The sequence below is a fragment of the Notolabrus celidotus genome, chromosome 11 (genome assembly GCF_009762535.1).
Source record: "Notolabrus celidotus isolate fNotCel1 chromosome 11, fNotCel1.pri, whole genome shotgun sequence".
Classification (NCBI taxonomy): domain Eukaryota; kingdom Metazoa; phylum Chordata; class Actinopteri; order Labriformes; family Labridae; genus Notolabrus; species Notolabrus celidotus.
The window spans coordinates 35682776-35705564 of NC_048282.1; the positions used below are offsets into that span (position 1 = coordinate 35682776).

At 42.9% G+C, this 22789-nt stretch overlaps 1 protein-coding gene across 1 annotated transcript; it reads left to right on the forward strand.

Moving 5' to 3' along the window:
• The first annotated feature begins 868 nt into the window (after positions 1–868).
• Positions 869–20908, forward strand: acss2 (acyl-CoA synthetase short chain family member 2). Its single transcript, XM_034695154.1, has 6 exons — positions 869–1721; positions 4106–4301; positions 17954–18045; positions 18265–18368; positions 18477–18549; positions 20819–20908. The coding sequence occupies exons 1-6, from the start codon at positions 1595–1597 to the stop codon at positions 20896–20898; spliced, it is 672 nt and encodes a 223-aa protein (XP_034551045.1). The 5' UTR covers positions 869–1594; the 3' UTR covers positions 20899–20908.
• Positions 20909–22789: the final 1881 nt, after the last annotated feature.

Sequence of the window (22789 nt, forward strand, 5' to 3'; positions counted from 1 at the left end):
TTGTTGTCTTTGTTGGTGACCGGTCAGCAATTTACCATAAATCTAAAGTTTGGTACTGTCCAAATAAATTAAACAGAACATAAAAGTTATAACAAGCTGTTTACTGATTTGGAATGCTACTTTTTCTTTTTTGCCACAGTGTCAACAGGCCAGATGACTCCTTAATTTAGGGTTAGTGAACAGTTAATTATCTAAAGCATCAGTAGCAGCAAGTTAACTCATAACGGCACAGGAAACACAGACACATGCTTATATGGTAGGGTCATTTTCTGCAGACCAGCTAAATGAAGACACATTAAATCACTTTGAGGGACAGTGAGGTCCCAATACTTTGGCATCTATATTTTGGGGGTTGCAGGCTGAAAAGTTTGGGAACCCCTGCTTTAGAGAAATAAATCAGTGTCGCCATGGGGTTGTTGACCAATCAGAATAATTATTTAACACAGCCAGGTGATACAATATAAAATTGAACTTTTTAGACGATATATTAACCTGAAATTGAATGGAAATAAAGCAGACTGTATATTATATATATTCAAAAAATTCAAGCAAAACTGTCATTCACAAGAATAGTAATATTTGGCCCATATAAACATTGTACATATTTAATTCCTCTTCCTAAAATGGTTAAAGAATTCATTTTCTCTTGATTTCTTCACTTCAGTTCCGAGAATTCCGACATTCACTTTAAGAAAACACACACTTGTAGTTATTCAGATGACCGTCAATGACAATCACATGAACGCACCGTGGTTTCACTTTAATGTATGAAAGTGTCTGAAATTCCGAGCTTCTTATGTGTCCCTGAAGAAGTCGGAGCGCTCCGATTGGCTGCTGCTCTGGGCCAAACAGAGTTCAGCTCCACGCGCTCCTCTTCGTGTCAAAGAAGAAGAAACAGAGCAGAGTCAGCGCGCGGAGACAAACCGTCCACCTGCAGCCCTCCGAGCAGCATGAACCCCTCTCTGCTGACTGACAGGAAGAGTCCCAGACCCCTCTGAAGGACCTGAAGGACCTGAAGGACCTGGTCTCTCTGTGGACCCGAAGAAAGGAAGGAAGAGCCTCGTGTCTCTGCTGCTGCTGGAGGGAGCTAGCTTAGCCTGTTAGCTTAGCAGGACTCACTGTGTCCGTGTGTCCGTGTGGACTTCACCTCCAGGACCGAGCAGAGCTGCACCATACCGGATCTAAACCCTGATCCAGCACCACGGATCCACCTCCTGGATTACAAGTCGACTTATGCACGCGAGTTTGCACTAAAACGACCTGAAATCAGACCCAGCAGAACCAGGAAGTCTGAATGAACTCTGCTGCTCGCCTGTTAGCTGCTCATTGTGCTGCTCGCTGCTGCAGCTGAGAGGGGGTCTGTGCATCCTCTGCTGCCCTGCACAGCTCACACTCATCATCTGAAGCTATCCTCTGCTGCCCTGCACAGCTCACACTCATCATCTGAAGCTATCCTCTGCTGCCCTGCACAGCTCACACTCCTCATCTGAGAGAGGACCTCAGAGTCTCTGAGTGTTTCTGAAGCTACCTGCAGGAATCAGCCTGACTGTTTTTATTCTCACTCAGTAAAAAGAGTCAAACAAACACTGCAGAGATGATTCCGGACAAAGCCCCGAAGGAGAACGTGTTCCACGGGTCCGAGGAGCTGAAGAAGGAGGCTCACATCTCCAGCTTTGAGAAATATAAAGAGCTCTACTTGAGGTCTATAGAGAACCCTGATGGTAAGTCCTCTTAATGGAGCACAGAGCTGCACAATCTGTGACTCTATAATACAGATTTAAAGTGTATGGGATTATTATAAATCTAGAATAAACAAACACGTGTTATGTTTGTGTTAATCTGATGCAACAGTCTTATCTCTGCAGCTCCAATATCAGGGAGTCTGCAGGGTCATTGTGAGGTTATTTAGGCAGGAAGGTACGGTGGCCCTGAAGGACAAAACACATTTAGAAGAGGGGGAGACCAGAAGAAAGAAAAAGAGGAGAATAAATGATGAAGGAATGACAGAAGGAAAGGGGGGGGTGAGAAGAGGAGGCAAAAAGGATGAGTGAGAGAGAGAGAGAGAGAGAGAGAGAGAAAGGAATGAAAGAAAGAAAGAAGGAAGGAATGAAAGGAATAAGGAATAAGGAATAAAAGAAAAAAGGAAGGAAAGGAAAAAACAAGGGAGCTCAGGGACTCCAGAAAGGTCTGAGAAAAGAGAGAAGAGAGGGAGACCAGAAGAAGAAAAAGAGGAGAATAAATGGTGATGGAAAGGATAGAAGGAAAGGACAGGGTGAGAAAAGGAGTTATAAAGGACGAAAAAACATGGAAAGAACAAAGAGGGAAAGAAAGAAAGGAATGAATGAACGGAAAAATGAATAAAAGAAAGAAAGAAGGAAAGAAAGAGGGAATGAAATAAAGAAGAAAAAGGAAGGAAGGAAGGAGACGGACTGAAAGAAATGAAGGAAAGAACGAAAGAAAGAGACACAAAAAAGGAATCTACAGCAGAGATCCAGAGGCCTATAAGCCTATAGCAGCATAACTAAGACCTGGTCCAAGCCTGATCCAGCTCTAACTATAAGCTTTATCAAAAAGGAAAGTTTGAAGCCTACTCGATTAAGGCTCAACCTCCCATACTCAGATAGTTAATCCTTAAACTGTCATGCTTTAGCTTTAGCTTAGCATCCACTTTCACTCAGTGGATCTTAAATGATTCATACAGTAGTCTGTTGAAATCTTCTGATGGGTTGTAAAAGGATCTTCCAGTGTGGTGATATCAAAGATTACACATGACTGCAGCCAGTGAACCGTAAAGGGTTCATGAGTCACTTCCTGGTAATAAGGAAGCTCCTCTGCTCTGCCGTTGGAGGCCATCAGACAAGTTACTCCTGCAGGGTGGGGGGTGGGGGGTTGGGGCGGGGCTTAGAGCTGTAACTTTTATGACTATCAGGTCGGTGCCAGGAAGAAGACGTGTTCTTAGTGTGAGTTGAAGAGAGTTAATGACAAACTGCAAACACACTGGTTAAAGTCTCTGAAGAGGAAGGAGGGGTTGAAAAGAAAAGGAAAAGCTGGAGTGAGAGAGTGATTCACCTCGTGCAGGTGCAGACTGATGATGCTTTAAGACTCCCACACTTCAAGTCTGACCAAGATAACTGACATGTTTGTGCAACATGTGACTCTGTATGCTCATTAAACAACTTCACCAGAATTTAATGCATGCAACACAACAGATAGATGACATCGGTGCATGGCGCATGGTGTGTCAGTGTGTCCCTGAAGCCAATGCACCTCTTAGAGGAGCAGTGTTGGAGTCGAGTCACTAAACCTGGAGTCAGAGTCGAGTCTTGAGTCCTCAGAGTTAAAGCCAATGTCCAAGACGTCAAAGAGGACTCCAAATAAATCAATCAATCGCTTTTCATACAATGACATTGTTACACAAAGTGTTGTAAATAAAAACAACTTAAAAGAGAATAAATTAAAAAAGGAAAAAGATATATCAAAATAAAAAGACCCCCATCCTAATCCCACCCCAGCCCCACTCCAAACCCACCCCACAATCCTGAGGTTAAGAACACAATATGCAACAAGAATAATAAAAAAAAAAAAAATAAAATACATAAATAATAAGGAGTTGCTGAACGAACTGAGGAAACACTCTCATGATATCTTAATGAGGAAACAGAAGATGTTAAAACTCAACACAGGAAATTAAACTCACCAAAATAAAATACATTTCTAATACAATAAAACACTAAAATATTACACCATTAAAATAAAGTAAGATGCTCTACTTTAAATAAATAATAATAATAATAATAGTCTGAGGGGAACTGTGGAAAGTCCTGATCCTGGTGTCCAAAAGGAGAATCTTTGTGTCTCAGTTTAGGGAGAGAAACGTAAAACAAGGCGTGCAACATGTTGTTGTTGTTTTCACTTTGACCACACAGTCCCTTCAGCAGCTGTCACAGTGGATGTGATTCCTCTCGATGCGTCCCACCTCATGTGATCACTTCCTGTGTCTTCACTAAGACCTGGGACTCAGGTCTGCAGGTCCTCACAGACACTCCTCTGAGGTTTCTGAACGTGTTGATGATAACCGTGGTGACCCTCTCCTCTCGTCCTGCAGAGTTCTGGGGGGACATCGCCAAAGATTTCTTCTGGAAGACCAAACACTCGGGTCAGTTCCTGGACTACAACTTCGACGTGACCAAAGGAGAGATCTTCATCAAGTGCATGGAGGGAGCGACCACCAACATCTGCTACAACGTGCTGGACCGCAACGTCCACGAGAGGAAGCTGGGAGACAAAGTGGCCTTCTACTGGTCAGTGTCCTCTTTCTCCTCTTCTTCATCTTTTCTTTGTTCTGCTTCTTCTCCTCTTCCTCATTCCTCTTATTCCTCTTCCGCTGCTTCACTTTCTCCATCACCTTCTTTTCTTCTTCTGTTTCTTCTTTGTTTTCTTCATCCCGTTTCTGTTCTCCATCTCCATTCTTTCCCCTCTCCTTCTTTTTCTCCTCCTCCCTCACCTCCCTTTTCCTCTCGCCTACATTTGCTTTATTTTATTTTCCTCCTCCTTCTCCCCTTCTCCATCACCTTCTTCCTCCTCCTTTTCCTCTTCTCCATCACCTTCTTCCTCCTCTTCCTCCTCCTTTTCCTCTTCTCCATCACCTTCTTCCTCCTCTTCCTACTCCTTTTCCTCTTCTCCATCACCTTCTCCCTCCTCTTCCTACTCCTTTTCCTCTTCTCCATCACCTTCACCCTCCTCTTCCTACTCCTTTTCCTCTTCTCCATCACCTTCTCCCTCCTCTTCCTACTCCTTTTCCTCTTCTTCATCCCCTTCTTCCTCCTTGTCCTCCTCCTTTTCCTCTTCTCCATCATCTTCTTCCTCCTCTTCCTACTCCTTCTCCCCTTCTCCTTTCCTTCCTTCCTCTCCATCACCTTCTTCCTCCTCTTCCTCCTCCTTTCCTTCCTCTCCATCACCTTCTTCCTCCTCTTCCTACTCCTTCTCCCCTTCTCCATCACCTTCTTCCTCCTCTTCCTTCTCCTTTCCTTCCTTCCTCTCCATCACCTTCTTCCTCCTCTTTCTCCTCCTTTCCTTCCTCTCCATCACCTTCTTCTTCCTCCCTTTCCCTTCTCCTTTGTTCTTCCTCCTTTTCCTCCGGCTTTTGCCCTTCTTCATCACCTTCATCCTCCTCCTTTTCCCCTCCTCCTTCACCCTCTTACTTACCTTCTCCTCCCTTGCTTTTTGTTCTTCAGCTCTTCTTCTTCTTGGTTTTCTTTTTCTACTTCTCTTCTCATCCTTTTCTCTTTCTTCCTCCCTCCACATATTTTCCCTTCTTCTTTCTCTCTCCGTACCTCTCTCTCCCCTTAATTCTCCTCCTCCCTCACCTCCTTTTTCATCTCCTTGTCTGCTTCTTTGTTTGCTTCCTTTTCTCGTCCTCTTCCTCTTTTTGTTATCTATTTTATCAGTCCATCTTTGTGTCTTTTTCTTGGAAAAACAACATTTTAAACAACCAGAAGTGATAGAATCTGATTACTTGAAGTCTTTAGTCTGATAAATGAGTGTCTGGATCTCACAGTTTTCACGTCTCTTTGTCTTGATCGTCTTCGGCCTTCTGCTGGTCGTTTATTTTACCTCACAGAAGCTTGTGAGAAGTGTATTTGCTTTAAAAAAAGCAGAGTGTAGAAGTGAGTAAAGAGAAGGGAAGAAGAGACGGAGCGGTGAATGGAAGTTTGTGAGAAAGAGAGAATAAGATAAAGGAGCATGGACGGGGCAGCTCCATCCATTCTGCTGCTATTCAATCCTGTTATTGTGTTCACAGAGGAGGGGAGCCCCTCATCACAAAGAACACACACACACACACACACACACACACACACACACACACACGCACACACGCACATGCACACACACACACACGCACACACATCAGTGTTAACCAGAGAGGAGGCATAAATCAGACCTCACTTTGTGCACAAATACTACGATAAGTAATCATGTAGTCTGATAACTGATGTCGCTCTTCTGCTCTCACACCGGTGTTCTGTTGAGTTGTGCTTCCTATCCAAATGTGCCTATGAGCGGTTCTGAGCATGCATCGAGCCAGAACCCTGAGCACAGATCCTCACCTCTTGAAACCTAAAGAAAGAAAGAAAGAAAGAAAGAAAGAAAGAAAGAAGGAAGGACTGAAAGAAAGAAACAAAGAAGGAACGAAAGAAAGACAGACAGAAAGAAAGAAAGAAACAAAGAAGGAATGATGGAAGGAAGGAAATAAAGAAGGAAAGAAAGAAAGAGAAGGAATGATGGCAGGGAGGAAATAAAGAATGAAAGAAAGACAAAAAAGAAGGAAAGAAAGAAAGGGAAGGAATGAAAGAAATAAAAAAGGAATGATTGAAGGGAGGAAAAAAAGATTGAAAAAAGGAATGAAAGGAAAAGAAGGTAGGAAAGAGGGAATGAAAGAGAAACAAACAAAAAGGAAGGAAAGAAAGACAAGAGAGAAGAACAGAAAAGGAATGAATGAAAGAAGTAAAGAAAGGATGAATAACAGACCCCAAAAAAGGAATCTACAGCAGAGATCCAGAGGAACCTACGAGACAAGGGAGCTCAGGGACTCCAGAAAGGTCTATGGTTAGTAACTTTAATGGGACAGGAAGAGTTAAAGTGAGAGACAGGCAGAGAGAGGAGAGAGAGGGAAAGACAGGATCCCAGTGTGTCAGTCTAAGCCTATAGCAGCATAACTAAGACCTGGTCCAAGCCTGATCCAGCTCTAACTATAAGCTTTATCAAAAAGGAAAGTTTGAAGCCTACTCTTAAAAGTAGAGAGGGTGTCTGCCTCCCGGACCCTGACTGGTAGATGATTCCAAAGGAGAGGGGCCTGATGGCTGAAGGCTCTACCTCCCATACTACTTTTATCCCACCTGTGAATATCTGGACGTCTTTAGGAGTTTTGTGCGTGTGTGAAGAGGGCAAAATAATGAAGGATGATTAAAGCTACAGGTTTCAGCTTCAGTCTGTGTTTAGTTTATGTTTTCAGTTTGTCAGACGGGACGAGGTCGCTCACTGAGAGAAAGAAAGGAGAGATAGACGCTCCACCGCTCCATCTCTTCCTCTTCACTGACTCTTAATAAAAACACAGACTCTCCTCTCTCTCTGCAGCATCACTTCTCTTCATCATCGTGCTCTCCCTCCTCACACGCATCCTGCCTTTTCTTCCCCTCCTCTCTCTCTCTCTCTCTCTCTCTCTGCCTCTCTTTGTGTCACTCGCCCCCGGTCACTGGTGCGTCCTGATGTGAGTGATGAAGCCACAGAGAGGAGGTTATCCAGGGAGATGACAGGAAGTGGAAGCGAGGGATTGAGTGTAGCAGAGAGGCTGTGGGTTTTCTGGGTAGAGTTCAGATGACTTTAATCTGCAGGAGAATCTCTGAACAGAACCTCCAAAGTTTACACCAGGCTGCAGCCAGAGAAGAGTTTTATACGCCACTCATTACATCACAACTTTCACTGATTTCCTATTCATGGAAAGGTGTTTGAGGTGACGTCCTTAAAATCACTTTAACAGAATAAAGCAACATTGAGATAAGTTAACAAGCAGATCATCAGATATGTGACCAGCTTCCCTTTCAGAATAAAGCTTAAAATAACTTCCTGATGATCAAACTGTCTGCTGTTTGTTTTATCTGATGGACAATGAAATGAAACGACTTATTGTTTTAAAAAATACTCCGCTCTGGAAACTCAGAAGAGGCTATCTGCATTTAATTTCGGGCTTTTATGTGAAGAAAATATCTTCTGTAGTTCACTTTCTGCTCATCAGATTATCAATTAATTGACTTGATTTGAGCTTCAGCACAAAATAAGGCTGCAGAAGTTTTATAAAGACGTCTATATTATTTTACAGATACATTTTAGTCTGTTTTTGCTTATCACACTATTTTAAGGGGACAATGTGTGTTGGCATAGTTACATCCAATAAAAGTGCATAAATGCAGAGTATATCAGACTTCTAGCCATGGCTAATGTGCAGTCTTAGTCCTTGGTTAGGCTTTTGGGGAATGAGGCACATGGTAGAATAAGAATCAGCTTCTCAAACAAAAGATTACGACCTCAAACAGCTTTAACAAACTTATTCTGAATAAAACAAGTTGAATAAATGATATTTAACTTAGAAAAACAGCAGGAAAAAGAAGGTTTGAAGAAGGATTGGTTTCACTTTATCTCAGCTTCTTTAAAGACGGGACACAGCAGCCAACAAACCCTGGCTGACCTGGTTTGAAGAGACATTAACATACAGGTCGCCCTCTCACAGCCTCGGACTGTTCCACCTACTGAAGCGTGAAATACACCTGAAGGAAGGAAACGTTCCTGCAGTCATTGATTTACAGATTGTTGAATGAGTTTAGTTTGTTTACAAAGGAAAACTCAACACACACAGATCAGTCTAAGAGCTTGAGACGACGCAAATATCACCAGATTTCTTATTATGTATAACATCCAATATCCCCCAAACAATGCTTGATAAGACCTCTCAAGTCAGTATGTTTGATCATGTAGAAACTCCTTAGATTAAATCTGTAAGATCTATGATAGAAATGATGCAATAGTAGACTACTTGTAGCTGAAACCACTAGCGATATGAATGCTATGGAAGTCTTTTTGACTGTTTCTCAATTTTAGAAATGAATAATTTTTTTGAACAAACCTTTGCTATTTAAAGACCCCTTCATTTAATTTTCAAGGACAAAAAAAGATGATAAATTAATTGATTTTAGTTTGATTTGACTAAATCAATGGACAGGGTCTCTTAGACTAAAATGTCAGGACCCATCGGCAGTCCTCAGTTTGTGTTGAGTCTCAGTTTCACTGTAAACAGTTCCACAGAGGCTTCCCTCTGGGTTCCTTCAGCGGTATGAACCTGAAACAGAAACTGATGTTCTTGTGATGTTCTTGTAATTAACGGGTCTTCAGTTTGCTGAAATAACAACATCATGATGCAGATTAGTCCAAAGTCCAAAGTCAAGCTTTGTCAGGTCTGTCCTCAAGAGGAGAAGAAAACTACGTCTACAATGTTTGTTTGTTGAATGGAGGTCTATGAAAGAGGATTAGAGACACTGATGTTTCTTTAGCTCTGACCTTCTTCACAGAATGTTCCATTTGTTCTCAGAATTCTGACATCATCAAAGACAGAATTCTGACATCATCAAAGACAGAACTCTGACATCATCAAAGACGGAATTCTGACATCAAAGACAGAATTGTGACATAATCAAAGAGAGAATTGTGACATCATCAAAGACAGAATTGTGACATCAAAGACAGAATTGTGACATCATCAAAGACAGAATTGTGACATCAAAGACAGAATTCTGACATCATCAAAGACAGAATTGTGACATCATCAAAGACAGAATTGTGACATCATCAAAGACAGAATTCTGACATCATCAAAGACAGAATTCTGGAATTCTGTCTTTGATGATGTCAGAATTCTAGAAAACCTGTTGTTGCTCTCCATACAGACTGTTTCTCCTGCTGACACCTGATTGGTGCATACTCCTCAGACTACAGAGACCAGAACCCTTCTCAGACTAAAACCCAGACCCTGAGATCCAGATTCAACATGTCTCTGAATCAGAATCTGTAATTACAGGTTAGTTGTAGCTGAAAGTAAAAAGCTTTGTCAGGTCTGTCCTCAAGAGGAGAAGAAAACTACGTCTACAATGTTTGTTTGTTGAATGGAGGTCTATGAAAGAGGATTAGAGACACTGATGTTTTTCTAGGTCTGACCTTCTTCACGGAATATTCACTTTTTTTTCTCCGAATTCTGTCTGTGATGTCAGAATTCTAGAACACCTGCTCTCACCTGATTGGTCATCACTACTCAGACATGTTTCTGTAGAATCTGTAAACAGAGATAATTTAGACCTACAAACAGAGCTGACCCTGTTTTTATCTGAAGCTTGGAGGACGGTCAGAACCAGCTGAGGCCTCTAGGTGACAGAGACGCCATCAAAAATATAAATAGAGGAGAAAGAACTTCAGAATAAAAGCATGCAAGCAGCTGTGGTCTGTGTTGTTGTTGTTGTTGTTGTTGTTGTTTCTAGTTACTTAATGGATCTTTAGAAAGTCCCTGCCTTTAGCTGAGTCTCATTAATGTTTTTATTCATTTTCCTCACTTCATTAGAAACACTGTTTTATTTTTAGAAATGTCCTCGTACTAAAGTTAGTGCGTCTCCTTGATGGTCCCATTTAAGCCTACAGTGTTGAAGTGTGTTTTACTGTTGTGTATATTTAGATGTGTGTGTACGGAGGCTTGCCGGTGTGTATGTGTGTGTTTTAAAAGTGTCTATGTGCTGTTATCAGTCTAAACATATCCCGATATGACGGCTGGCTACAGGAGCATGCTGATGATGACCTTGTGTTAGTTTCCAGCGTGGAAACTTGTCACACCAGTTTTTTCAACGTAACAGAACGAGGAAGCAGAAATGGAGTCACGTTCTAGTTTATAAAAACTGTCTTTTTAAACACAGTTTGTTACAAAGAGCGAGGCTGCAACAGGTGAATGTATTTTTGTAATCATTCATCTTCCAATATTTGAATCATAAACAGTGAAAAGACACCACAGAACAAACAGAGAGGTTTTTAATTTGCTTATTTGTTTAACTAGCCGTTCAAAATGCACAGACCTGCAGTTCACTCCCACATAAGTCTGGTTTCTACTTCAGCGTTGACTCCAAGCTGTAGTGGCTGACTCGGTGTGACCGCTCCATACTTGTGTGCTATGATTTCTATGCTAGTCACATCGTCTGTGTCCAGTCACGCTGCGTTTGCTGCTTTCTGTTCGGAGTGTATTATGTTCATTTGAAAAAAGTTGAGAGGAGATGTTGCACATGGATTTTAAGGCCAATTTATAGCCGATGTACGGTGATTCTGGAAATGTTGTAAATGCAGGAAATTCTATGCTGCCCAGTGGACCAATCACAGGCCCTGCAGTCCACTTTGTTTCAATGCATGGTTAAATTTTGTAGGAGGTGTACGTCAGGCTAGGGGGTCAGGCGTCTTTGGCACCTGTAGTTTGTGGGTCACAGGCTGAAGAGTTTGAGACCCCTCGGCGTAGGCTGGAGTATGAACCAGGCTTTGTACCCCACCAAGCCACACACGCATCGTTCAATAATCACATTTCTACTTGTGCAAAATATCAGGTACTTCACAGCTGTACGTTTATTACCAACAGGCGATGCCGGTCAGCTCGGCCCTTTGGAGAACCCACATGGGGACCAAATATTAAGGCCAGTTATAAAAACCTCTGACCTAAACGTTGAAGTGTAAGTGTACGCTCCACTTAGGACACTTTCAGTGCTTTACTATGCCGTCAGTAAGCCACTACTCTTGGATGCAACACTTTTGTGCTCGTCCAACTCCTCCTCCAAAAACGTGCCATAGAAACAAACTCTATGGTTTGATTTACCAAAGAATATATTAAAGACTCTGCCTGCTTGAAGGTTTTGGTTTTATTAAGTCCAGAAGTCTCAGAGGGAACAGAAAGGTGTGGAGGCAGTTTGAAATTGTGCTAAATATTGGAAGAGTCAGCTCCTCTCTGGCTGCCTGGTTTCATACTTCAGGCTCTATCGTGTTTCCAAACTTGTGCCAGGCAGTCAAATTTGTTTCCACACAATACAGACTTACATGAGACTGGACATTGGACTGGATCTAACTGTAAACACACACACGCACACACACACGCACATACGCACACGCACATACGCACACACACACTCCATCTCAAGGACAGTGTTGGAAACTAACATGAACATTAGAGCTTCACGGTCGTGTCAGTGATTCTGTGAATGTAACTCCCATCTGCTGTTGGTGCCAAGTGGGTCACAGAGACCTTTCAGCTATGTGAGCTCTCCTCCTACCAACACACACACACACGAACACACACACACACACACACACACACACACACACACACACACACACACACACACACACACACACACACACACACACACACACACACACACACACACACACATACACACATACATACAGTTTACTGGAAAAAAACACAGACGCAATGTGTGCTATTGGGAAACTCCACGGGCGTACTCACTCGCACTGAGGCAGCAGTGTTGGATCATTTGTTCACTTCAGCTTCAGTTTATGACTTTCCACTCTGTAGAGAGATATTTTGCAACTCTTGTTTTTACATATTTTGGTCCTTGAATACAATCCAAGGCGAGGCTCACAAAACATGAGCCATGTGACAATCATGTCACTCTGTCACTTCAAAGTAAGACTTTATGAAGCATTAGTCATATATCTATGTGCATGGTTTATTATATTAGTCTTGGATGAGACACAGCTTTTGTTCTGCACCCCGTCATTAACACATATTTCCATGAACAGTCAGTACAGCGGAGTTCATCAATCTTAAAGATGTGTTGCCCAAGCTAGCTCTAAAGTGCCTTGCCTTCTCTTTGCTCCCCTATAGCTTCAACAGTTTGCAGAATTAGCTAACACTATCTCTTAAATACAGTTTCCTAATGTCAACAAACTTCTAGCAGAGCCGCTGTGACCAACAGAGAAGTTAAACCTTGCTATGCTTCTGATTAATGGGTGCACTCCTCGACTTAATGCTAGCTTCCTCGCTAACACAGAAACATTTCCATCTTAATTTGAATAAAACTTTAACCACAAAATAAATTCTGTCACTTAAAAATATATTACTTACATTTCTATGCTGCTTGTTCTTCAGGGTTCATACTGCTGAAGTAAGAGAGTGGAGCCTCTGTGTAAGGCACTATTTACAGTGAAACTGGGACTCAATGCAAAGAGGGGAATAGAGGTTCTTCTGCTGAAAAGGAGAACTGGTAGTATAGAAATCCCAGCATGGAGCCTCTGTGTAACTTACTGTTTACACTGAAACTGAGACTCAATACAAACCATAGACCGTGACGTCACCCATCTGTTCCTGAGCGCTGTTTTGAAGCCAATCGACGGCAGCAGCCATATTGGAAATGCTGAACTAAACCAGGCAGAGTGTGATGTACAGAGGCGGGGTTTGAGCCTCTTAGCCAACAGCTATGTGTTCCTGTCCGGGAGTCAAGTCAGTCATGTCCTTATTTGGGCAAAAACTAGTAATCTTAATATCTTCTGAACCGTTAGAAAAAAATTCACCCCCCCGCACAGTGTGTGCCGATAGTGAGATTAGCTACGTAGAGCCAAGCCGCTTCTTTGAACCAGGCTGTAAACATGTTTATTAATGCTGCAAAGATCGTCTCCTTTGAATGGGTGTGTATGTGGTTTCCTGTGTTTCTGCAGCCAGCCTCTAGTGGACGCTCGATGAACTGCAGTTTATAACACTTCCACATGGGCTTCATATTTTGAGACCGGAGGTTGCCGCTTGATACAAACAGACGAATAAAGGTTCATCAGCTGAAAAGAAGCACTGGTAGTTTACTTTCAGTAACCAGTAAGGAGCCTCTCTTTAACTTATTGTGTACAGTGAAACAGATGAATGGAGGTTCTTCAGCTGAAAAGGAGAACTTGTAGTACTGAAATCCCTCTGTGAAGTCTCTTTAACTCACTGTTTACAGTGAAACTGAGACCCCCCCCAGAAACAGATAAACAGGCACTACTGAAGGGACGTGATTGCGGTTACTTAGGGGCAAGTTTTGCTTCTCCTGATGTTGCTAATTGGACTGCTAACAATGCAGTCTTGACTGGAGGTTGTTTATCCCTAACTGATGCTTTATGAAGTTAAGGATGAGTTGGCCATCGTTTGCAGAGCCATATATTGCTGTGAAATGGTAGCTAATGGCTTCAGTGGTTGTTGCCAACCAAGGGCTTCAGAGTGCCAGCTACAGGGATTTTTCTGCAGTTCCCTTAGTGCCCACTTGTCCCATTGATACCTGTATAACCGTGCTGTCATTAACTCTGTGTACAGTCTTTATTTCAGACACGTGTCCATAAAAGCTTAAAACTCTCACTTCAGCTCACAGAGGTGTAACTGCACAGCTTTGGTTTCTTCTGAGCGCAGTAACATGTGTCTCCTTAGTTTCATGGTGGATATAGAAGCTGTAACAAACTTGGCTCAGAACAATGAGTCTGTGTTCGGGACATGTTCAAGCTTGCTCTTATTATGAAATGCTGCTCATAAACCATGTCAGCATTTATTAATCTCACAACGTTTATCTGTTTCTCCTGATGTTCCATACATCCAGGGAAGCTTCGGTTATAGATCAGCTTCTCCTCTCTGTGGATACAAAGCTCGACTCTGTCCTCGCTCCTCTTCGTGTTCTGTTTTCGTCTTTGTGTCGTTCCCCTCTGAGCCCTCTCTTAATGCACTCTCGTGCTCTTTCACTCCCGTACGAGTCAGGGTCTCTTTTGGTCATCATCTCCTACCTGAACAGTTCTCCCCTCAGGTGCACTCAGACTTTTGGTCGTGAGCTCCTGAGTGTGCAGAATGTTTGTTTTCCTACTCTGGCTTGTTCGTTGCGCAACAGGAGAGAGGATCAGCTCACAGCTGCAGAAAATTAAAGTAAGTCATAGATGAAGATGAATCAGGAAGTACAGGAGAACAAAAACACGGCGACTCAGTCAGGTTTTAAAGTCTTTGCACTTTTTACTTTTTGAATAAATGAACCCTTTACATGATTGAATGTATAAATTATGAGGAAATGTTGACTTTTAGATGCAGCTGAGGACAGAAAATATGACAATTACTCTGTTTATAGATTAAAGATGAATACTACACATTAGTACTCACAAAATAATCCTTGTTGTAAGCCTCCTGCATGCACCAGGAGTTCTTTTACTTTAATAAAACGAAAGAAAGAACCCCTCAAATCTGTAAAATGAGTAAAACTGTAATCAGCTTTAGTAACATTGACAAGCAGATGCTCAAATACAGTCTGATATCAGGGGAAACGTTTGCTAAACATGTTTTACAGGAGATGCATCAGAGGATTAAGAGATGATCAGATGAGTCAGTGATGCAGGATTTAAAGGACATGCATGTGTTTTTACTACAAAGCAGAGGAACAAAAGATATTGCAAGAACGATATGAAGTGATGCATTGATAAATATTTTAGAGCCCAGATTAAACGCTCTTTGAAGAGTTGCATTTGATTTGAAAACTTTAAGGTGACTCAAAGTCTTGTTTTAACGTGTAAGAGGTCTTAAAGTGTTCGATGGGTCTGAATACTTGATTAAATCTTCCCCGTCTAGACAGAGTAACTGTATATGAAGGTGTTGTTTCTGTCTCCTGCTCAGGGTCTAGAGGTGTAAAGGAGTAAAGGTTACAAGGCGACATGTGAGATGTGCACAGAAGGTCTTACTCTGAGATGTATATTCATTAAATAAAGCACACCTGTTCTAACTCCTGTTAGTTCTGCCGTGCAAAAATGGTCTGAAAAAGTTGATTTTAAAAAGTGTGCAGTAACCCTGTACCAGCTGTAACTCACTGCTCTCTAAGGCTGTTTTCAAAACCACCTACTATACTAGCACTACGTACTGATTTGGCTCAAAATTCAGTATCTAGTATGTGAAGAAGAGCAAAATCTCTAGGATCATTTTTTTTGATGGTGATGCTAAAGAAGCAGTTTATCTATCAGCTTGGCCGTTATTTACTTCCACTTTCCAAAACCTTAAATTAAGTGATATACTCAGCATACTGCAGAACAGATCCAACAGAACAGCCATACTACAGACTAAATTCAAACGCAGTATGTAGAAGGCAATACCTACTGTCTATAGCAGGCCACTTCGAAAACAGCCTAAGTCTGTCTGCTGTTCTTCATGTTGAAACATTTCCTGGTCCCTCCAGGAAGTCGAGGAGTTGCGTCTTCTTTTTGATCTGGCAATTCTGGGCAATCCCTGCGGCTATTGCACAAACTTGTGTAGAGCCTGTTGACCAATCACAGACTGTTCCAAAGTTGGATTTGTGTTTTGCAGCAATTCCTTTTTATTCATGTTTATTTTACACATTTTATTCAGCTTCTTGACGTTGAAACCAAAAGTGAAACTCAACCTAACCTCTGTGGAGTTAGTGTGAGGTAAAGAGGCGGGGCTTTAGCCTCCTCGCTAACAGCTACAGTGTTCACATCTGTCAATCAAGTCGGCCACGCCCTTATTTGGGCAAAATTCGTACGTTTAATATCTTCAAAAATACAGAGTTATGAAAAATTCCCCCAGTATAGTGTGTGCTGACAAAGAAATGAGCTCTTCAGACCTACACTGTTTTTTGAACCAGGCTGTAAACATGTTTATTTCTGCTGTAAAGATTGTCTCTTTGAATGGGTGTGTATGTGGCTTCTGGTACTTCTGGAGCCAGCCTCTAGTGGACACTCAAGGAACTGCAGTTTTTAGCACTTCGGTACTTCAATTCTCGGGGCCAGAGGTTTTGAACCGAAGAAGCCTCACAGAGATTGCAAAGTTTTCTTGGACAAGATCTGCTGCAGCTCATTTTTACAAAGTCAGACGTCCAACACACAACATCTGCAAACACGTGTCAAACTAAGAGGATGTTTGTCATCTGAGTGTTTGTCCCACATGTGTTAGTTGCACCTTTTTAAAAAGCGTCTGTGGAATTGTGCGTTGTCCGGTGCAGCAATCAGAAACGAGGCTTGTGACATCCTGGAGGGTCTGTTCTTCCATCATGTCCCTCCTGAATCCAAAATCAAGTCACAAAAGCAGTTTCTCCCCCTCATCAAGTCTCTCTGTGTTTATTGTGCATGCTTGTGCTGCAGTAACAGTGTACTTGTGTCTTGCTGTGCAGCCCTGCAGTGGTGTATATTAGTGTTAGATATCTCAAAGTCCAGTGTAGACTATCAGCTCTGCAGCCTCCTCCCCGTTCGTCAGTCAGGTCTCAGTTTGCTGACTGTGATGCTCAGAGACGAGCCGGACGAGCTCTCTTAAGAACACGGCTGTAATTTAATAATCTGTGGAGGCAGAGCTGTCACAACACATTCATCTCTCTGCCTGCTCTCTGGACACAACGAAACATCGAAAAGTCTTACTCTTACTAATCCAGCGTGTGTGCGTGTGCGTGTGTGTGTGTGTGTGTGTGTGAGAGGCGACCTCAGGTGACCCTGAGTAACCTTTTGTAAGTGTGTGCTTCCCCTAACGCCCAGGACGATATTCTGTTGTGAAAAAGAGGAAAGTTGAGTCAAGTGGAGTTTCACAACCGAGCTGAAGTTAACTGTTTGTTTTGTAAGGGGGCGGAGCTTCAGAGGCGTGTGGTCAGAGTGACCCGGCAGGATTAACCTGCTTGGTCATCCTGCATAAGCTGCTGGACCCTCATCTCCCTCAGTGTCTTTGCAGTGTGTGCTTTATTTAAATAATGGCCTGTAAGGGCCACTAAGACAAGTTTTAAATAATGTGTTTATAATGAAACATCTGAAGAAGTATTGACTAATCAGCTTTCAACAGACATTAAAGGGCTGTGGTGTATTTATCTGAACATATCAGGTGTTTAGGAGCTGCATCACTTTGTCTTTTTGTCAGCTTATTCTGCATCAAGAGGGGGAGACAGTTTATACTACAGAGCAAATAAGGAGATGGAGGGCGTGATTCTGCAAATGCATGCAGCTCAGTGAAGAAATGTTTGCTTTAAGACACTTTTGGATGTTGCTTTGTTCATCTTTTATGTCTGTGTTTATTTTCTATCCATTTATCCATCATTTGCATGCTTTAATTCTTGATTTGAAATGTTTAGTTTAGTTCAGAAACTCTCATTTAGTGATAAAAGTCATGCACTTACATTTTGAGTTGTAGTTTTTGTCGACATAGATCACACACTCAGCAGCTTTCAGGGGTTTCCCAAACCTTTGGACGTTTGTTAATCCAGCCTTGAGGCCGGTGTGTGCATGTGTGTTGAAACTATAAAAACAGACATGATGCTGAGACGAATAATGCAGATCTATAGAGAATATAATAATCATGTTTTTGTGTCTGCTGTGTTTTTATTAGGGAAGGCAACGAGCCCGGAGATCAGCTGAGGGTGACGTACAGAGAGCTGCTGCAGAGAGTCTGCCAGTTTGCAAACGTCCTGAAGTCTCAGGGTAAATACGCACGCACGCACGCACGCACGCACGCACGCACGCACGCACGCACGCACGCACGCACGCACGCACGCACGCACGCACGCACGCACGCACGCACGCACGCACGCACGCACGCACGCACGCACGCACGCACGCACAAACAATGCATCCAAACACCCTCCAGTCTTTCACTGCATCTTCTTTATTTGTGTTTATTTTCTGTCCGTCCTCCTGCAGGTGTGAAGAAAGGCGACCGTGTGTCCATCTACATGCCCATGGTGGTGGAGTTGGTGGTCGCCATGTTGGCCTGCGTCCGCATCGGAGCCGTTCACTCCATCGTGGTGAGTTTGGGACAGACGTGCAGGCACATAAAATAACAGATGCATGATATGAAGGAGGGTTCAATGAAGTTAATGTGATGTAAAAATCTGCGTCCTGCTGTGTTCCAGTTTGCAGGTTTCTCTGCGGAGTCTCTGTGCGAGAGGATCATGGACTCACAGTGCTCGCTGCTCATCACAGCAGGTGGGTTCACACTGAGGAAACTAACTCTCAGGTTTCCACAGATGCACAGTTAGAGAATCTCTGCTTTCTGTGCTGGTTATGAAGTTCTGCAGATCGCTAAAGACGACAGTGTGTCAATAACTTCATCAGTGCGGTGCAAAGTTCATCGTGTTGCTAAAAAGCCGCCCTGAAGACTTTCTGGCGGTCTCAGGTCTCACTCTGCCTCGGCTCTGAAGTCTCACTCTGGTCCCCAAGTGAGTCCATCTGAGGCTGAAACAAGTGTTGAGCTGTGAGCGGTTATCAAAGTGTAATCAGCTGGATTACAGTCTGGAGATATAATCCTGTTAATCCACCGGGTTCAAGGCCTGTGGTGTGAGCCCCCCTCCCTCCACACACAAACACACACACACACACACACACACACACACACACACACACACACACACACACACACACACACACACACACACACACACACACACACACACACACACACACACACACACTTCTCTCATTCATAGGAGTCATGTAAGCGGATCACAGGGTCTTTTCATGCTGATCAGCAGGGCTCTTGTAGACTTTTATCATCTCATAAAGACGGTAATGAGAGAGTTGAACACTTTGAATGAAGCTAAGTTTCAGTCTGAGTCTTTTATTTCTTTAAATGTCGAAAAAGAAAATAAAAAAACAAACAAAACACAATCTGATGCTCAGCAGTCTGTGGTTCCCACCTTGTTCCTCAGACTCTTTCCAAACATAGACTGTACTCTTTGTTCTATTATTAACAAAGACCCAACATCAAGACCGGATCAGATCCAGTCCCATCTTCCAGACAGGACTCAGTCTGATCTCATCTTAATCCACCATGAGCAGAGCACTTTGCAGCATTTAGCAAGTTACAGTGGCAAGGACAAACTTCCTTTAACAGGCAGAAACCTCCAGCAGGACCAGACTCATGTTAGACACACATCTGCTGAGACCGTGTTGGAGAGAGGGATAGAGGGAGATGAAGAGAGAGAGAGATGATAGTGGGGAGACGGATAGTAGTAGTTGTAGCAGCTGGAGTCTGGCACGTCCACAGCAGCAGAGATCCAGAGGAACCTACGAGACAAGGGAGCTCAGGGACTCCAGAAAGATCTAAGAAAAGAGAGAAGAGAGGGAGACCAGAAGAAAGAAAAAGAGGAGAAGAAATTGTGAAGGAAAGGATAGAAGGAAAGAAGGGGATAAGAAAAGGAGACCTAAAGGATGAAGAAACATGGAAAGAACAAAGAGGGAAAGAAAGAAAGGAAAAATGAATAAAAGAAAGAAAGAAGGAAAGAAAGAGGAAATGAAATAAAGAAGAAAAAGGAAGGAGAAGGACTGAAAGAAATGAAGGAAAGAACGAAAGAAAGAAAGAAACAAAGAAAGAATGAAAGGATGAATAACAGACCCCAAAAAAGGAATCTCCAGCAGAGATCCAGAGGAACCTACGAGACAAGGGAGCTCAGGGACTCCAGGAAGGTCTATGGTTAGTAACTTTAATGGGACAGGAAGAGTTAAAGTGAGAGACAGGCAGAGAGAGGAGAGAGAGGGAAAGACAGGATCCCAGTGTGTCAGTCTAAGCCTATAGCATCATAACTAAGACCTGGTCCAAGCCTGATCCAGCTCTAACTATAAGCTTTATCAAAAAGGAAAGTTTGAAGCCTACTCTTAAAAGTAGAGAGGGGGTCTGCCTCCCGGACCCTGACTGGTAGATGATTCCAAAGGAGAGGGGCCTGATAACTGAAGGCTCTACCTCCCATACTACTTTTAGAGACTTTAGGTACGATGAGCAGGCCTGCATGTTGGGAGCGTAGTGTTTTAAAGGGGTCATAGGGCACTATGAGCTCTTAAGAGCTTTGTAGGTCAGAAGAAGGATTTTAAATTCTATTCACAACTCTGCGTGTGTTTTTTGGGAAGTCGACACGATGTGATTTTAGAGGGAAATTTAAAATAATCCAACTCATTAAAGACATCCTTCATATTTAATCAAAGGTGAGTCACCTTACTCGTCCTAGAAGACATGCTACATCCGGACACGTACAGAAACCTCCTCCATGATATTTCCAGTCCAACCTGCTTCAGCTCGAGTTAACAGGGGCATTCTTTTTCATCTGACGGCAAATTAAATTCCTCCTCCTTCTCATTCTCTCTCTCTCTCTCTCTCTCTCTCCCTCTCTCTCTCTCTCTCTCCCTCTCTCCCTCTCTCTCTCTCCCTCTCTCTCTCTCTCCCCCTCTCTCTTTGTCTCTGCTGTGTCTCTCTTTCTTTCAGATGGCTTCTATCGGGGAGATAAGCTGATCAACCTGAAGCTCTTAGCTGATGAAGCAATGCAGAAATGCAGAGACAAGTAAGCTGTCCAGACACACGAATGCACACACTCAGCATGGAGGACCACACACACACACACACACACACACACACACACACACACACACACACACACACACACACACACACACACACACACACACACATAACGTCTGACAGCCTGAGCAGCTTCATGCATTACATCTCACATACTGAAATAAGCACAATAAGAGTATCAGAGGCTGGTTATAACACCATTATATATCTATTTATTATGATTATGGAAAAAACAAAAGTTCCCTCATATGTCAGGTCGGAGATTTCTGAGGATTCAGGCGTCTTTTACAAAATGCACATGATCCGATCTCTTGCTCAAGGATGCAAAATCTTAAAAACATGCATTAGTGAGAACTTTTTTGCACCAGCATGTTCTTGGCTGTGAGGACACTGCTGGCTTAAAGGAAACCTGAACAGGCTGTAGAAATGTCACAGGAAGTCCAGGTAACAAAACAGGCAGCTGATGAGTTTGTCTTCACCGTGCAGAAGAACAGGAAGTTAATCAGAGGTATCCTAAAATCTGTGCACATAACTAAAGGAGCAGTCCGTCTGATGCATGTGAGACGGAGGCTGACGGAGCTGCAGGTGACAGTCTGCAGAACTGTGCATGAAAATAAGAAAACGTACTCACTTTCTTTAGGACACAGAAACCTCCGTCAGCATGTTTCCTTGATGTAATAACAGAAACAAGACGCGGCCTCTCTGAGCATAATTAACTGTGGGTGTAATTAGATGAGCTCTCTGCAGGTAATGTTCCTGCACCGTCTCTTACTTCATCTTCAAGATTTCATTAGAGAAATCTGATTTACCCACGGTCTAAATAAAGCTCTGTTACTCTTATTAAGGAGGTCTGCCTTCAACCTGCATTCTGTGTTATAACCTGCAGGGGGCGACTCGACTGGTTGAAAGATTTAGACATTTAAAGGCGTTTTTCGACCGGAGGAACTTTACCCCTGAACTATGTGCGTTTCGACAGGTGGACCCAGGGTCTAGATTTAGTTCAAGTCTCCCCCCTAAAAAGCCCCTGCTAGGGGGGGAGTAATTTTCAAAGGTCCCGGGACTTTCGGGGGGGCGGGGCTTGCAATGCTGAACGTGTCTGATTCTCTTGATTTCTCTTTCTTTCATTAGTTTTTATTTGTTCTATCTTTTTTGTATGTGTGTGTACTTTTCAAAAGAAGAAGCTGTGATTCTCTTGATTTAGCAGCTTGTAACAGTAGTCTTCTCTCAGCCCACCGTGAATGCGTCTCTCCTCCCGGTGTTCCGGTTTTAAAAGTGACCCTGTAAACTGGAGACCTTCAGCTGAACGTGTCAGTGTTTGTGGAGTTTACACAGCTGTTGAAACACAGAGGGAGTTCCTGGGAAGGCAAACTAGTTTAGTTTTTATTAAGATTTCAAAATATCCTCATCAGATATTTAATGATGGTCTAAAGACGTTTATGAGGGATGCATCCGGCTGAGAGTCTCCAGTTAACAGGGTCGCCGTTTAAACCAAAACACTGGCCGATCTCTGCGATCACGGCTTTTTGAGTTCAAAAGGATTTTAAAGCCGTGTTGAAACGTCTTTGCTACTCGAGCTTTTACTTTTTTCCCCTCCGTACGTCGCTGGCCTGAATTGCACAATCTACCCGGGACTTCCGCCCGCGGTGGAAACGCAGACAACAGCCTTTTAGTTCAGGGTAAAGTAGTTCTGGGGGCTAAAAGACCCCGGAACTCTTGGTCGAAATGCACCTTAAGTTTGTGTTCCAAATCTCTGTTTTCAAGTTTTCTGTGATGATCATTCTGTAACTTACGGTCTGGAGCAAAACTGCTCTGAAGTCGACACTTCTCCTGTTTCTGCAGAGTCTTTGCACATATCTTAGACGTCTTGATTAATCTTCC